The 16,950-nt window shown below is 34.2% G+C and overlaps 1 protein-coding gene across 5 annotated transcripts in view; it reads right to left on the bottom strand.

The window, feature by feature from the left end:
- The window catches only part of TBC1D15 (TBC1 domain family member 15), a 69,567-nt gene that overhangs the window by 37,845 nt on the left and 14,772 nt on the right, over nt 1-16,950 (bottom strand). For all 5 annotated transcript variants that reach the window (XM_082351630.1, XM_082351631.1, XM_082351628.1 and 2 more), the window contains exons 2-5: nt 10,007-10,105; nt 9,470-9,544; nt 5,291-5,429; nt 301-511 (exon numbers count right to left, since the gene is read on the bottom strand). In XM_082351630.1, coding sequence (XP_082207756.1) covers nt 301-511; nt 5,291-5,429; nt 9,470-9,544; nt 10,007-10,105 — 524 coding nt within the window. The remainder of the gene's footprint in view (nt 1-300; nt 512-5,290; nt 5,430-9,469; nt 9,545-10,006; nt 10,106-16,950) is intronic.

Below are 16,950 nucleotides of genomic sequence, written 5' to 3'. Positions count from 1 at the left end.
GTAAATATATAATCCATAAATTATTGATGTATCATCATTCATTTGAATGTGTATTAAAATACTGAACCATTCTTTTCTTTAAAACAGTAATAAGGTGATAAGTTGCAGTTCCAAATTACTAAAATGGCAAAATTTTACTCAGTCACTCATCCAAAGTAGTCAATATTCCAGAAAAAACAAAGCTGCTTGTCCCTTAATATGCACATAGGTCACTGATACCCAATGACAAGTAAAAATAGTTTGCCTTGGGACCAACACAACAATCCGGTTTCGATAAGTAGGAAATAATTTGATACTTACTCACACAATACCACATATTTTTCAAGAGAGTCAATCAGTAGTTTGCTATCTCCTTGATGAAAGTGCAGAGCAGGGAGAACGACGTCATCCTTTAGACAGAATACCAAATACGACCAGCCCATACCCTCTTTGTTTTGCTTGATTGATTTCAGGTCTGTCAAACTGAACAGGAATGACCATTTGCTTTTCCCATTTCTATGACTTGGAGCATCTTAAAAACAAGAAAGCGGGGCAAAATATTTTTGTTCACCTTTTTAAAAGGTACTGACAGCACTCTTCGTGACTGCCTAACAGATATTTGTTGAACCTAGGGAACAACTACAGCACTGATATTACCATGGCTTCCACCTGTACTAGAAATGGCAACATACATTTTCTTAAAAGAATAGTTTTTAAAATAATTATCTTACTGCATACAAATTGAAAAAAATACTATCCTTATTTAAAATATCAGCTTTGCCCCAAAATGATCATGGCTTTGGAAGCAAGCAGGCCAGATTCAAACTGCAGCACCACCATCTTACTAACTGAATGATTTGGGGCAAATAATTGAATCTCTCTGAGCCTCAGTTTCTTCATCTGTAAAATGGAGATAATTATACTTACCTCCCAATGTTATTCTAAGAATTAAAAGAGATAATACTTGTCAACTAATGAGTACAGTGCCAAGTATATAGTAAATATTCAATAAATATTCATCTTTTCCACTTCCCTCATACACAAATGGCATTATGCACTTGGAGAGTCATTTAAAACAAAAAAAAACAAAAAAAAACAAAAACAAAACCAACCTTTATTCCTCACTTCCTTTTGGAATTATCTTTACTAGATTACATTGAGTGAAGGTAAAAGTATACCAGTATAAAAAGTAAGGGGGGAAAAGGGGGTGTGTGTGGGATGAACTGGGAGATTGGGATTGACATATATGCACTATTGATACTATGTATAAAATAGATAACTAATGAGAACCTACTGTATAGCTCAGGGAACTCTACTCAGTGCTCTGTGGTGACCCAAATGGGAAAGAAATCCAAAAAAAAAAAGGGGACATATGTATACATATAGCCGATTCACTTTGCTGTACAGTAGAAACTAACACAACACTGTAAAGCAACTATACTCCAATAAAAATTAATTTTAAAAAAAAGTAACATTGGAGTGAGTACACAGACAGACATTTGCAAAAACCCAAAGAGCAGTGGGGAATTGAGGATGAAAAGGTAACTAAGTTGTGAATGCTTCAAAAAGAATGAATACATTCAATCTTCCTGCTAAATCAACCTTCTACTAAATTAAGACCTCAGTTCAAACCAAACTATAGCTATGTAAAATAAAGCATTTCCTAGTGTGTGGGCTGTTTATAGAAGCTTAAAATACTAGGTTTGTGAATAATATTGCAATTGATAACAAGCAATGTAAAGATTATCTATTTAAATAAAAATTTAAAGAACAAGGGAAAAAAGTTATCTAATACTTATATTTAATTTCTAACCTAAAAATGTTATTTTACTTGAACATTTTAACGCAGACTTAAGCATGTCATGTCTCTGAAATTTTAAAAAACCTTTTCTCTAATGTTATTTCCTAAAAAGTGTCATACTATCCTGTTACTGAAAATCTTTATAAATTCCGTCCCAACACCATCAATGCCACAAAGATAAACTGCATAGATAATATCTGCTTATAGAACTTACTCAAAGGGTAGATCAGTCAGTACTGACCTGCATGTATGTCACCTTCCTATATAGTCAGAACACTACAGCTCCATCACCTCCAACAAAATCTCCTAAACTGACACAGAAATCTACAGCTTACAGAAACCTCTACCTGCAAGGAATGCAGACACCATTACTCTTTCATGGACACTTTAACAAGTTATCATTTGAAACAAAGTCCAGAAAGGCTAAGTAACTTATCTATGCAGTGCCCTGCCTACTTCCACACCGGTTCAGATGGTGAACTCATATCTAAGGCTGGTACCAGATTAAGTACCATGTGCTCACTTTACGACACATCATGTTTCACTGCAATTTATACTACAGAGCTCATAACACCATTACAAACTAATATCAAAGTGAGAACAATTCTAGAATTCCAACATTTTATGAATCACTTAAGTGTGAATGCACCTGGACTACCTAGAAAGGATACATACTACTAAATTATCTGCAAAGACCAAAAATATTTTCACAGCAAAACAGCAATGAAAAACCAGATACAATTTTTTATCTTAAATTCCACAAAAAGTACTTAATCAAAGTAATGCAAGAAAATCATATGAAGAATATTAAATAATATATGCAGGCATATCAGAAGTTTGTGCATATTCAAATGTAAAAATTTTACACAGATTTTTTTTCCTTGTTAATGGAAGAGACACACGTTACATATTAAATACAAAAGAAAATTCCTCACACATTTCCTCACTTAAAGCTCTGATAAACAATGAGACAAACATTACAAGTCAATCCCAGAAATCCCTTTTCTGGAGTATAAGCTTCATGAGAACAAGAACTTAATTCTGTTCACAGCAAGAGTGACTAGCACATAGTAGGTAGTCAAAGATGTGTTAAATAAATGAATAATCTACTAACCAAGTCAACAGAAAAGTAATCTGCAATTGGGTCTACCAATAATAGCTAACCAGAACTAGAAATTGTTACAAAGGAAAACTAACAGAATCCGACAGTTAACTCAAAATTTCCTTCTTTCTCCTTAAGGAAAGGTAAATAAAGCTAATTAGTTCTGATGAACTTACTGTGTTACCCAATATATGTAAAAAATAACTCCAACACACTGATGTGGGAAAACTGGCCATAATAGCAAAAAAGTAAACGAAACAATTCAGTAAGTCTCCATATGTCTTGAACAGAATTAACATCAAGGACATGACATTTTATCTGAATGGGTTTCCAGAACATCACGGCAGTCTGTTGCTCTGGGAAGATACATTCTCAAAACATTTGATCTAATATATAAAAACAAAGACTTAGCAGTATATTTAAGAAATATAAAGTTTAAAAAGTCTTCAATAGTCAATTTTTTTAAAGGTTTGTCCCCATTTTCCTCTGTGAATCACAAAAAAGGTAAAAAGTTTAAAAATGTGAAGTTTATAATAATAAATAAAATAAAAATTTTATTTGGAAAAAATGCATTTCAAAAATGTAAAAAATTAAGGCAGAGTTTTAAATTCTGAAACATCAAGCTTAGAAAATGTCTTCTTTAAGAAGGAGTTTTGATGAAATATGATTGGATGAGGTAGATAGTCTAGGATAAGATGGGATGGGATGAAACAGAGTAAATGTACTTCATTAACTCCTTGTTCTGTTAAATATGTGCATGTGTATGCACACTGGGCCATACTGTGCAATGTGTTTCTTACTGCTATCATAAAAATTTTTAAACAGTGGAGAAAAGAAAGAAAAAGAAATGTGTCCTTAACTTTTAATAATTACTAAATAAAGGCTCTTTACAAGGCATAATGCAATGCCAAGATACATAAGCAGTATTTAGATCTGTGGGTTTTTTGCTAAGCTACGCAGCTACACAGAGGTTCTCAACTCTGCACACTAAAATAACCAGGAGAGCTTCTGAAAAATACAGAAAAACGGGGATGCCCAGGCTCCATCTCCAGAGTCTGATTTCATTTGCTGGATGAAGCCCAGGCACTGGTACTTCTTCCAAAAGCCTAACTTCCCCATGTGATTTCAATGTGCACCCAGTTAAAAACCATTAATCTAAAAAGACCTTTATTGTCAGATTATGCTTTTCTCAAACATGTAATGCTTCTTTTATGAAATTTTGAAAACTCACTCCTTTTGCTCATTTCTGTAACCTTTTTCATTTTCAAGGATTTAACAATATTAGGCAAACAAAAAATAGCAATTCACATAAACCAATCCTGAAGATCCAGCCTAGAGAAGTTAAAAATCCCTCACATGCTAAATATACTAAAATCCTGTGGCTTTACCCTTCCTTAACATTTTTGCATTGTTCTGGTTAAGAACCTTCTCTAGAATGGAAATGCAAAACAACAAAAAAAAGACATATATGCATGAGCTGACTGTTATCGAAAGTCTGTGACTTACTATTTCTTAATTGCCACTGTTCCCAAGAAATGATACAGTACAAAGTATAACTACTGTATGAGAATGATTCCCCAGGCCATACGTGAAAATCAATTTTACTTAGTAACAATGTTATATAAACGTATCAATACATATTCTAATCAATTTAGGCTAGACTTTTTGAATCTGGTAAATGCAGATAAATCCTAAACTCAGATCAAAAATCACTGAAAGATAAAATATCCTATTAGTTATAAAACACAAAGAAATCAATAGAAAAAAAATTTTAACTCTATACAGTATTTAATATTTTTTAAACATATCACAAATAGGCTGGCCACATCACACGTGGGCTAGCTAGATCATATCTGGGGTAGTATACGTGTTCTTCCAGATTGCTAGGTTGGCTCTTTTTTGTTATCTACATGTAGATAGTCACCACACAGCAAACATAAATTTAATGTATATATAAAGGAGAACAGTTGCGGAACATATACAAAGGGGAGCTGCAATGAGCTGTGAAGATACCAGTAAATACTGAAATTAGAACGGCATGGTTTAGTGGTATACTTCATCTCCCCCTGGTGCTTTAGGATGAAATAACATGATTTTTTTTTTTTTATTCTACTGGATTAAGAAAAATGTGCAAAAGAGATAGCCAAAGCAATTTTTTTAAGTCTTTCTATTTTCTGCCATTAATAACTACAAAACAGAACAAGTATTTTTAAAGCCTTTTTATGAGGTCACAACCAACAAAGCAACAAAGAGATGAAAAAGGAATATAAATAAAATGGGAATTATACATATTAATCAAAGCACCAACTCATCCTTCTTCTAAGAAACATTAAAGAATTTTCTTTGCACTTTTGTTTATACTTTATAGTAGCAAACCAGTTTAAGATTTCAAACGATTTAATTCATACCTCCATTGGTATGTGGTTTCTTTTTAAATGAAATTGTATTAACCATGTCCCACTCTGCTTCGTAACTGTTCAGATGTTCCAATCCTCGATGAGCTCTTTCTTTTGGGGCCTGGGTCCATTCCACGACTGAACTGGAGTCCTAAAATAATTATAACATATAAAATATTTAGGGACTAAGACTAGAATTTCACTTCAATCAATAATGTCTTCTCAGCTTCTATATAAATTAAGTTTGTAGGTTGTGGCAGATATCACTGGTGGGAAAGCCAAACACTATTTCCTATCCTTTTCTCCCTTGCTCAGCTGACCAAAAAGACAAGAAAACCTTGTCCAGATTCTCCTGCAGTTAGGGTTGCCAATGAAATATAAGCATAAGTCAACAGTAGGGCCTTGGAAATGCTTTTGCTTTCCTAATAAAAGCTTCATCCCTTTTCCCCTATTTCCTGCTTTTGATGCAGCTATGCTGCCTAAAAACATAATAGCCACCTTATAATCATAAAGACAAACACTGCAAATAGCTCCAAACCTCCAGGCTTCTGGTTATTTGAGGAACATACCCAATGGTGGTTACTTACTTAAACCACCATTGGTTGCACATGTCTCTTAATCAAAATTAGCTAAAAGCTACAAATACCATATCTACATGTTCAGTTTTAAAAAACTTTCTATTTTAAAAGAGAAAAAAACCAAAAGTCTAAAATGCTATGTTAATAATCTGACTAAATCAAAAAGTTTAACTTCTATTCAACAAAAGATACCACACATAAGTTAAAGATAAGCAAAACTGTGTGAAAATGTTTCCAAAACATATGGACGATGACAGAAAAACATCCAGAATACAAAAACAACTCCTACCAATTTACTGAGAAATCAACAAACATCAAAAGAGAAAAATAAGGAAATGGTATGAACGAGCAAATCAAAGAAGAAATATGAAGTGACAAACAAAGGAAGATGTCCAACTTCAGAAACAATCCAAGAAAAGCAAGTAAAGATGAATTTAAATTTTTCTGGCCCATTCAACTAAAAAATAAAAATATGGAAGACAGTGTGAGGAAATGCTGTATCTCACACTGTTGATGACAGTGCTAATTACTGACTCAAATGTACAATTGAGTCATATTTATTACAATTCAAAATATGCATGCGTTTCACCACAATAGCTCTATTCTCATCATCTACTTTAGAGAAATACTCACACATGTATACAACGAGGCAGATACAAGAATTTTCATCACAGAATTGTTTGCAAAAGTGAAAAGCTGAATATATCTTATCATCCATCAATGAAGGAATAAGTAAATAAACTAGCGGGTAGCCAATAAAATGCTAGGCAGAAGTTTAAAGACTGATATCTGTTCATGTGTATATATGTTCAATATGTAATAATAAATAAAACGAAGTTAAGAAACAATGTATGCAGTATAACAACTACATGGAACATATGTAATTAGAAACACACTAGAGAAAACCAGGGATGAATGGATGGATGGATGGATAGATATGATAGGAAATGTGTACCAATAAAAGTCTGGAAAGATATACATTAAACAGGGACAGATTAGGGACAGGGTTCTAGTCAAGGAGGACTTCAACTTTCTATTATTTGAATTTTTACAACAAGAATGTATTCGTGTATTGCTAGTGTAATTCTTTTTAAAAATGGAAAAAGGAAGATTTATAGCAACAGGAATATATTATAAACAAAAGAAATTAGTAAGAAATAGAAACAGACTGAAGAATAGGGGGAAAAACTGAATGAATGAAATTATAAAGTGGAGTGCTTTTTCCTCCGAGTCCTTCCTCTGATGTCATTTCTCAAGGAGCCCTCCTCGTTTGCCCAATTTAAAAAAATGCAACCCTTACCACCATCACTACCAACTCTCCCATCAACAGTAGGGAAAGCGCAGCAGCATTTACAGAACCCCACCCCACACAAAGGCTTGGAACTAGTAAATCAGGTACTTCTGGAAACTAGGATAAAGGTTAAGCTGAAAACAGGACTGCTAACAAAAGTCTAGAAGGCTGAAGGTTTATTCATTGGAAAAGGTAAAACAGATTATCTGTGGATTAGGAGAAACCAGGGACACTGAGCAAAGAGATAATACACTGAAAACAGGAGAATTAACTGAAAGTTCATCTATATAATAAGTTGGCAAGACTCCCAGCTCTCTTCCTCCACTCAGTTCCCAGAACAGTGGAATCCAGCTTTCCCTCTCCAGGTAGGAATCTGTAGATTCTTCTCTGACAAATGACTAGCCCAAGAAAAAAGACCCAGGTTTCAATACCGGGGATTCCCCAAGGAAACAGCCTAGCCAAGTCACCCTGAGTCCCAACTATTAACAAACCTACCCATACATAGAGAGAGTATAATCAGTTTTTTGTGTTTGCTGTTAAATATGAGCACCACAATACAAAGATCACCAAATGTCAAAGGCAAGTGTTTACATAAAAGATAAAGTCCAAATGAAATAGGAAAAAAAAAGTCAATTAGAGGAGGTGGACTATATACAGAGATGAAAACATCTGAAAAACTATCCTTCAACTCCTCAGAAATAAGGAAGAATAGTACATCCATGAAGAACAGGATGCTATTTTTTAAAAGGGGGGAAAGGGGACACATAACGAAATGTATTAGAAATCTAAAAAACAGCAAAAAGGAAAAAGGCAATAGAAGAACTGGAAGATAAAACTGAAGAAATTTCCTAGAAAATAATACACACATACACAAAGAATTAGAAAATAGTAAAGTAAGTATTAAAATATTACAGGACCAGTCCAAAGCATGTAGAGTTCCAGAAAGAAAGAAAATAGAAAATGGAGACAAAGAAGAAATCATCACTAAAATAATTCAAGAATATTTCCTAAAAACTAAAGGAAACAAGTTTTCACGTTAAAAAAAAGCCTATCAAGCACCCAACACACTGGATAAAAAAGACCACAAAGGCACATTTCCAGAACATCTAGAACACTAGAAACGAAAAGGCAATTGTAAAAGCTTCTAAAGAGGAAAAAAACATAGCAAGGATCAGGAATCAGAATGCAGCAGACTTAACGCCAATAAAGGAAATTAGTCAAACCTGAGACAATAACTTTCAAAAATATGAGGGGAAATTTATTTTCAAACTGTAATTCTATGCCAGCCAGCTATCAATTCAGAATAAGGATAGAAAAGTCTGAAAACAGAAATGTTTTTGCTCTCATACACCCTTTTTCTCAGGAAGCACTGGAGGTGCACCAAAACTAGGGAGTAAACCAAAATATAAGATAGCAGAGGATACAGGAAATGGGGATTAAAATATGGGAAAGAGGCAAAAAGAATCCCCAGGATAACTGCTGCACAGCAAGCCAAAAGAGCAACCAGTTCAGAAGGAACTTGTAAGAAGGCTCTGGAAGAAATGTCTCTAAGAAGATGACATTGGAAGATCATCTATGTGATTAAATATTTTGAGAAGAAATGTGGACAACTGGACCATAGTTTCAAGGTGAATTAGAGATAAGATAGAGCTAAATCTCTACCTTCCATAGTGAGAAGTCAACACATGATACAAACGTTAAACATAAGTTTAACTATAAGTTCAACTATTCCATTCCTGGGTTTTCAAGGAAAAATGTTTCCACACAGAAACTTGAATATGAACATTCACAGCAGCATTATTTACATTAGCCTAAAAATGAAAACAACCCAAATGTCCATCAACCGATGAATGAATAAACAAAATGTGGTACATATCCATAAACGCAATATTATTCAGCAAAAAAGAAAAAAAGGAAAGAAGGAAACAAAGTACTGGCAGGTGCTATAACATGGATGAACCTTGAAAACATTATGCTAAGTGAAAGAAGCCAGTCACAAAAGACTACATATTATATGATTCCATAGATAAAATGTCCACAACAGACAAATCCTCAGAGACAGACAGTAAATTAATGGGTGCAGAGGACTGGAGTTAAGTGGGAATGAGGGGTGACTGCTAAGAGGTACAGTTCCTTTTTTGGAAGTAATGGAAATGTTCAAAAGTTAGATATTGGTGATGGTTGCACAACTCTGTAAATATACTAAAAACACTGAGTTATATACTTTAGAAGAGTAAATTTTATGGTATATGAATTATATCTCAATAAAGCTTTTATTTAAAAAATGGCATTCCTTCAGACATGCATTTTTTTCTTAAATACCTTTCCAGCATACAGAATACTAGAAGAATCTAATGCATCATCCAATGGTCTCCAGTCCACTATTACTTCAGCATCCTAGAGAAAGAAATTATTAACCATATTTACTATTCAGCAATATCTTATATTTTTAGTCACCTATACTTAATTCCCTGAACTGAAAATGAAATTTTTAACCCCTTAAATTTATCAGCGCGTTAAATATGGAATATCATATGTAAACCACTATTTGACAACAATGTATAGATTTCTAAACTCTGCCTTTCATTATAAAAAAATTATATTACTGCAACTTTTACATAAGTTTTAAAATATTCCATACCATTTTACTGGCCTATCTAAAGCATTTTATTTCTAACATCACTTCCATGTTAAATTTACAACCACTGCTCAATTACATAATTTTATCTTACATGTGAAATTCAAGCCTGCTGATAATGCCCCAATTACTATTAAATTATTTAAACAATTATTAAATAAAAATTATTTTTTATTTAAACATAAACAATTATTAAATAAAGTCATTTACTAGAAACATACCTTTTCTAAAACACGTAATATTCCTGAAATCAAGCTGTCTTGGTCACTGGTCTTTCCAAAAGATGAATGAATATACACCCCTTCCTGTTCATATATAATCTGGAATGGGAAAAATAAGATTAATGACACCATTTTTATTCAATACTATTTCAACATTTGTTTTAAAAAAAATTAAGAGATGTTTTCCTATAATGCCTGAACCAAGTTTCTGGTTATTTCATATAAAAATGTATTATCTTAAAAATACTACTCAGACTTAAAAGCACTTCAAACAAAGATAAACTAGAGGGAAATTTGCTTTGATATGCATGCAAGTTTTTTGGTTTAGTGATAATCATGATCTTGATCTTCTCCTTAAACAAAGATGTCAGGCTAATTGTTATGTGACCCTATATGCAAATTCCACTTAACATATATTTTTAACAAACGTTAAGCAAAGTATTGGGTTCAAACTGAAAATATCCAACAATAAGAACAGATGAAATATAATGAAAAATTAATGATTTCTAACTATTTCATAACAGCACATAAGTTTATTTTGGTGTGCTTTTGTAGCACACTGGCATAGAAAATAAGATGGGAATATTAAAAAGTAATGATGAGGACTTCTTGGAAAAACTAGTTTAAACTAGTTCAAGCTCACAAACACTGAGTGCTTCTATATGTAAAAGCACGTAAGACTGTAGGTATAAGAATATGACTAAGACATGGTCCCTGAACAATGTCCTATGGGAATACACGGGAGACTTAAGTAAATTCCTGAGTAAACTGAAACGTTTATAAAGTTAAGCCTTATGTTCTAAAGGCATAATGTTATATATTAAGATTCTAGGGGGCTTCCCTGGTGGTCCAGTGGTTAAGACTCCACGCTGCCAATGCAGGGGGCGCAGGTTCAATCCCTGGTTGGGGAACTAGGATCCCACATGCTGTGCGGCACGGTCAAACGATAAAACAACAACAACAACAACAAATATATATATATGGAACAAATTGGGAAGAAATATTTGTAACATATATAATAAACATTAAAAAAAAAAAAGATTCTACTCCTGGGACCAATTTCAAACTATTAAAAAATTTTTTTCATTATGAAAATAAGTAAAAGGGAAATAAAAGAGTCACTTCCAGACATTACAAAACTTATGTAATTTTGACATAAGTTAAGTTTGGAATACAGTGTACTTTCTATTTATGTAAACCTTTTATTAATACAATCACATCTCTATTCAGAATAGCATGGGGACCAAGAACGCAGGACAAGCAACACAGGCCATCACTATCGCCCCCCAGTTGACATTTGTGGAACATTTATGCACTAAGAATTCCACGTTATAGCTTAATCCTTACAATAACCCGAGACCATAGGTTTTATAACTATATCATTATAACTACATCATTAGGATGAGGAGCCCATCTGTGTGAACAAGAAAACTGAAAGAGAAGTTAAATAACTTGCCTAAGATTGATGATACAAATAGTAAGGGGTGGTTAAGGAGTGGTGTGGAGTTTGAAACCCAGGCAGTCTGACACCAGAGAGCTGTTCTCTTAGCCACTGCACTACAAAGCTCCCACATTACTTTTACTGCCTCTCCTGTTATGTTAATCACTTGTAATACAGACTTACATCATGTCAAGAAAGAGTCCTTCCAGTAATCAAGATCACCAGAGAAGTTTTGGTCTCAAAAACCCAAGATGGCCTTCAATGAAATAGTTGTTAAACACAAGACTAGCATTAAGCAGAAGGCAAAGACTGGGGGCAGTATGAGTTGGGGAGTGGTGAGAAACAACTCTATACTGTTTGTATAGAAATGAAAAATCAGATTTATTCATACGTGTGCACAAAGATATGCATAAGAATATTCACAATAGTATTATTTATAACATGGTGGATGGTAGAGTAGGAAAGGAGGAAAAGGAAGGTATGAATCTAAATGACCACAAAAAGGAAAATTCTAAAATATATTCTGCGATATTCATTCTATGGAGAATACTATTCAGAGTTAAGAGGTAGATTAAACAGACAGACATACATGGTCCAATTATACATAATATGATGACATTTATACTTTTAAAAGTTTCTCTATATCTGTGTAAAATACAGAGAACAAGCTCTGGAAGGACACACTTTAATGTTAACAAAGGTTACTTCCGAAAAAGACAATGGGATGGGGAAAGGTTGAAAGAGGAAATGTAACTTTCTATGTTAATGCTGAACTTATTTGAAAATTTCAAAGTACAAATATATAGTTATATATTGCTTCAGTAATTAAAAATTAATTTTAATGAGTAAAGTAAAAAGAGGGAATTCCAGAAGTATAAACTATAACCTTTCTGGACTTTCGTTTATCAATGTATAAAACGGACCACAAAACAGAAGTATGAAAAGGCTATGCAAAAAAAAAAATCCCTTAAAATCTCAAGCTTTTTTGACAAAAGATATCCAGAAACTTCACTTTAGCATATTTTCACCTAATACTCAGCTATCAATCAAGAACTCTATAGCTGAAAAAGGGACACTCATTTGCCAAGAAAAGCTTGGTATCATTAATAGTACAATCTAAGATTCTGTGGTACTATGAATACTAAAGAGATTCCGGAGCCTTTATGAAATAAATGAACCCTAAAGAAAACGAAACACTTCACTTAACTGAAGCACATTAAGCAGCTCTTCCTTCCCCATACATATGTTATTGAAGTGTTGCCTTATTCTCTTTTTCATTTAAGAAAAAGTTGAGTTTCCAAAGTAATTTAGGTGGGAAAATATCTTAAAAAGTATTAAAGTACCAGGTACCTCAGGAAAAGTCAAAACTGCACTCATCTCACGTTTTGTGTTCTTAACTGTTTAGCACTTTTTGAGGGAAAAATTACATGCCCAAAATTTCACAATCCCAAACCCACACTTGTACTGTCTTTAGAAAGCAGTCATGTTCAGCTTTTTGATTTGAAGAGCGTGATATTACACGCTCTTACAATATTACACACTTGAGATATTACACGCTCAATACAAATTAATTCTGCAGAAGAAATAAAATCTGTAAATTTATCTTCATGTGCTACTAAACCTTATGAAGTCTTATAAGACTTAAAGGCGCACAGGTACACACACACACACACACACACACACACACACTAGCTGCATTAGTACATAATTTATTTCAAATATAAGATAACTTAATAATAAATTTTAACTGAATAGCACTTTGTTTTCAAAGCACTCTGATCTCATTAAATCCTCACAGCCAAACTGAATGAGTCAGAATAGATCTTATTACCTCTATCTCCATTTTACAGAAAAATAAACTGAGACACAGACTTGTTCAGTGACTTTACATCAAAGGAAGGAGTGGATTTCATATTTCCTGGTATCTTCACCCTTAAATCTCAACTGTCTCAAGAAACTACCAGAAAAATTCTACATGTCTTCCCTAGAGGAAAGTGGTTTCTGAAATTGCTTAGACGTACAAAATAATGCTGCTTCAAGGACTAAAAACAATTTTTTTTTTAGGCTGCACCACGCAGCTTGCAGGATCTCAGTTCCCCAACCGGGGACTGAACCCGGGCCTTTGGCAGTGAAAGTGAGGTGTCCTAACCACTGGACCACCAGGGAATTCCCTAAAAACAATTTTTAAATGCCTTTAATTTATAAATCAATACAGCAGCTAACTATTTAACAATTTGGCCTTTCAACAAAAATCCTTAATTTCTCCCCCATCTGAACTCCTAAACATTCCACAGAAAAAGCTTAGTCCCTTTTATAGCATCTTGGTTTGAATAATTCATTTTAATGTTATAAGGAATGATTTTACTTATTTTTTTATTCATAGCATATATATGTTCATCACCACAGTCTGTGGATACATGTATATAATAAAATACAATTGTATCAACTACTTGAAACAGCTCAAAATATAGAAACAGAAGTCCAACTAAAAATTTGATCTCGGGGCTTCCCTGGTGGCACAGTGGTTGAGAATCTGCCTGCCAATGCAGGGGACACGGGTTCGAGCCCTGGTCTGGGAAGATCCCACATGCCGCGGAGCAACTGGGCCCGTGAGCCACAATTGCTGAGCCTGCGCGTCTGGAGCCTGTGCTCCGCAACAAGAGAGGCCGCGATGGTGAGAGGCCCGTGCACCACGATGAAGAGTGGCCCCCACTTGCCGCAACTGGAGAAAGCCCTCGCACAGAAACGAAGACCCAACACAGTCAAAAATAAATAAATAAATAAATTTTAAAAATAATCTGTTAAAAAAAAAAAAAAAAAATTTGATCTCAGGGAATTCCTTGGCAGTCCAGTGGTTAGGACTCCACACTTTCACCGCCAGAGCCCGGGTTTGATCCCTATTCCCACAGGCAAAAAAAAAAAAAAAAAAAAATTTGATCTTATAACAATAGCATGAAGATAATATTTCTTCATTAAACTCTACAGTGAATTGATTCCTAAGCAGTACCATTCTTCCACAGGACATTCTGCTTCTCACATTTATCAATGGTAACGATTAATACTTGAAAAGCTATCTCCAAGCTTGTCTGAAATGAAAAATTATTTTGCTACAGAGAACAGTTATGATATCAGGAATTTCATCTCAGATAATACTTTCAGTAAAACAGGCTTCCAATTTCCTTACTCTGGTTTTGTTCATAATCTCTAATGCAAAATAAAAAGAAAGGTTCAAATGTTATTACTGGCCATGTAATATTTCTATAATGCATTACTCTACAAAGCATTTCTACAGTATCACATTTGATCCTCACAACTCAATTAGATATGTGATATCATTCCCACTTTGTAATTGAGGGAAAAAATGCAAGGAAGTTAAGTGATTTGATCAAGGTTCTCCCATTACTTTGGGGTTCAGACTCAAGTCTGCTCTGATAAGTTTTATTTGTCCAAACAGTACATAATGTAAAAGGCCATCAAGTTAAGGCTTAGCATATGTGGAACTGACAACATTGTTCCAGTATCCTATGTGCTCATATTCCAATCTAAAGCAGTCACCAATTAGCCACATGAGTAGGTCCTCTGTGCTACAGGAAGCAAAGAAAGGGCATCAGTAATGCCTCTTTCTTTCCACTACCTAAGATTTGAGGGGAGACGAAGAGTTCATAGGCATAACAGGAAAATAATATGTAAGTCAGAAAGACAGAGAAGAAGAAAATTATATTCCAAGGAGGTCAAGGGTAATGAAAACTAATGTCAGGAAGCTGGCAAATGGAAAGCTATGAGAAGAAAAAGACTGAAATGAAAGTCTGCACCACTAGAGATGTACAACTTGTTTGAGACTCCTTTTGCAAACAATCCAGACTCTGTGAGTTATCAGCACCAAACATCCTGAATAGCAAGACAATGTATAGGCAGTGAAGACTTCCCATGATTGTTACCTTAGGGATACAAAGGCACTAAATGTAAAAATAAAACAGTCTTATCAATTCTCTAGCATATATACCCGAGATATTACTAAAAGTCTATGTCAAATTCTCCAACCCTAACAACTTATTAATTTGTGATACTTTATAAGGGAACAAATTACATGGCAAAAACATATCTGGAGTATATCTCTAATGGAAACAAAAATGGTGTTTTCATTTTATCTTCCCGTTCATATGGCAGAGAAAGCTGAGTATGAAAACTGTACACAACAGGACATACAGTTGTTGTCAAAAATCAGGATTTGGGTGGTTTGGTGTGTTTTTTGTTTTGTTTTGTTTTTGATGATTCCTGTATGTCCAATCTTTTGAAATAAAGAAGTACTATGTTTGATACAAGGAATTTAAATTCAAACGTGATTCAAGGAAAAATAAGATATCAAATACTATGAAAGACAAAGGTGCAACTGACTGAGAAAAACAAAACTGGAAGAAGTACCTAGTAATACTAAGTGGAGGACAGAGAAGGAGGACAAAAAAAACCCAGGAGAGCAGTGTTTAAAAAAATGCTAATAGTAATAAAGAAATGCAAGAAAGTAAGTACTATAAAAGTTAGGATAGTAGTTACTTAGGGGAACAGGGGTACCTGCAAAGGTCTATTTCTTGACCACCGTGGTGGTTACAAGGACGTTTGCCTTATGAGTCATTAAGTTATGTAAGTGTGATTTTCTGTATGTAAGTTTTGTTTCACAACCAAAATGCTAAAAGTTACTGGTGATAAACACAAAATGTGAAGTCTTAAACAGAATTTAAACCATATCTCAAGAATAATAGAGGGATACTGTCAGATGGAAATCATGACATGAATTCAACAATGGAAGGACAGGTCTTAAGGAGAAGAAAGAGAAGAAGAATAGATCAAGTAGAAGATTTGAGGGAAAAGCACAACCTATTATTAAGTGTCTCTGCCGCCCCCCCCAAAAAAAAAATTGGTGGTGGGGGGGCGGTGGCAGGGACAGGGGAAGGAATGCTATTGTTGTAGAGACTACCAATGGAACAGGGAAAAAAGAAACTTTAATATAAATTACAAACTGGTATAACCCATTCTATAAATGTGATGATTACCTTCAGCTACCCAAATATCTATTGGAATTCTCTAAATACTTAGCATTTGATAAAATTCTTGAATGTCTTGCTAACTATATCACCTCTCAGAAGGTACAGAAGAGAATACAGACCAACGAGAAAGAAATATTTATTAACAAAAACTCTGGAGGAAAAAAGACCATCTCAAAGTTTGTAACAACTAAGGAAACAAATTTGGAACAAAGTAAAACAGTCAGCCTGATCTTGAAGGAGGGGGGGGCGGGGAAGATGCATATAGAAGAGATAGGTATGAATCCTGCCAAAACTGGAGAGGAAAAAAACCCTGTAACAGCTTACACTTCCAGCCAAGAATCCCACCAAAAACAGAGGAAAAGGGACTTCCCTGGCAGTCCAGTGGTTAAGACTCTGTGCTTCCACTGCAGGGGACACAGGTTCGATCCCTAGTCAGGGAACTAAGATCCAGCACAGTGCAG

Source organism: Balaenoptera borealis, assembly GCF_965194805.1.
Source record: "Balaenoptera borealis genome assembly, chromosome: 13".
Taxonomy (NCBI): Eukaryota; Metazoa; Chordata; class Mammalia; order Artiodactyla; family Balaenopteridae; genus Balaenoptera; species Balaenoptera borealis.
The sequence above is the reverse complement of the archived record's forward strand: the minus strand, read 5'-3'. Positions and strand labels throughout refer to the sequence as shown.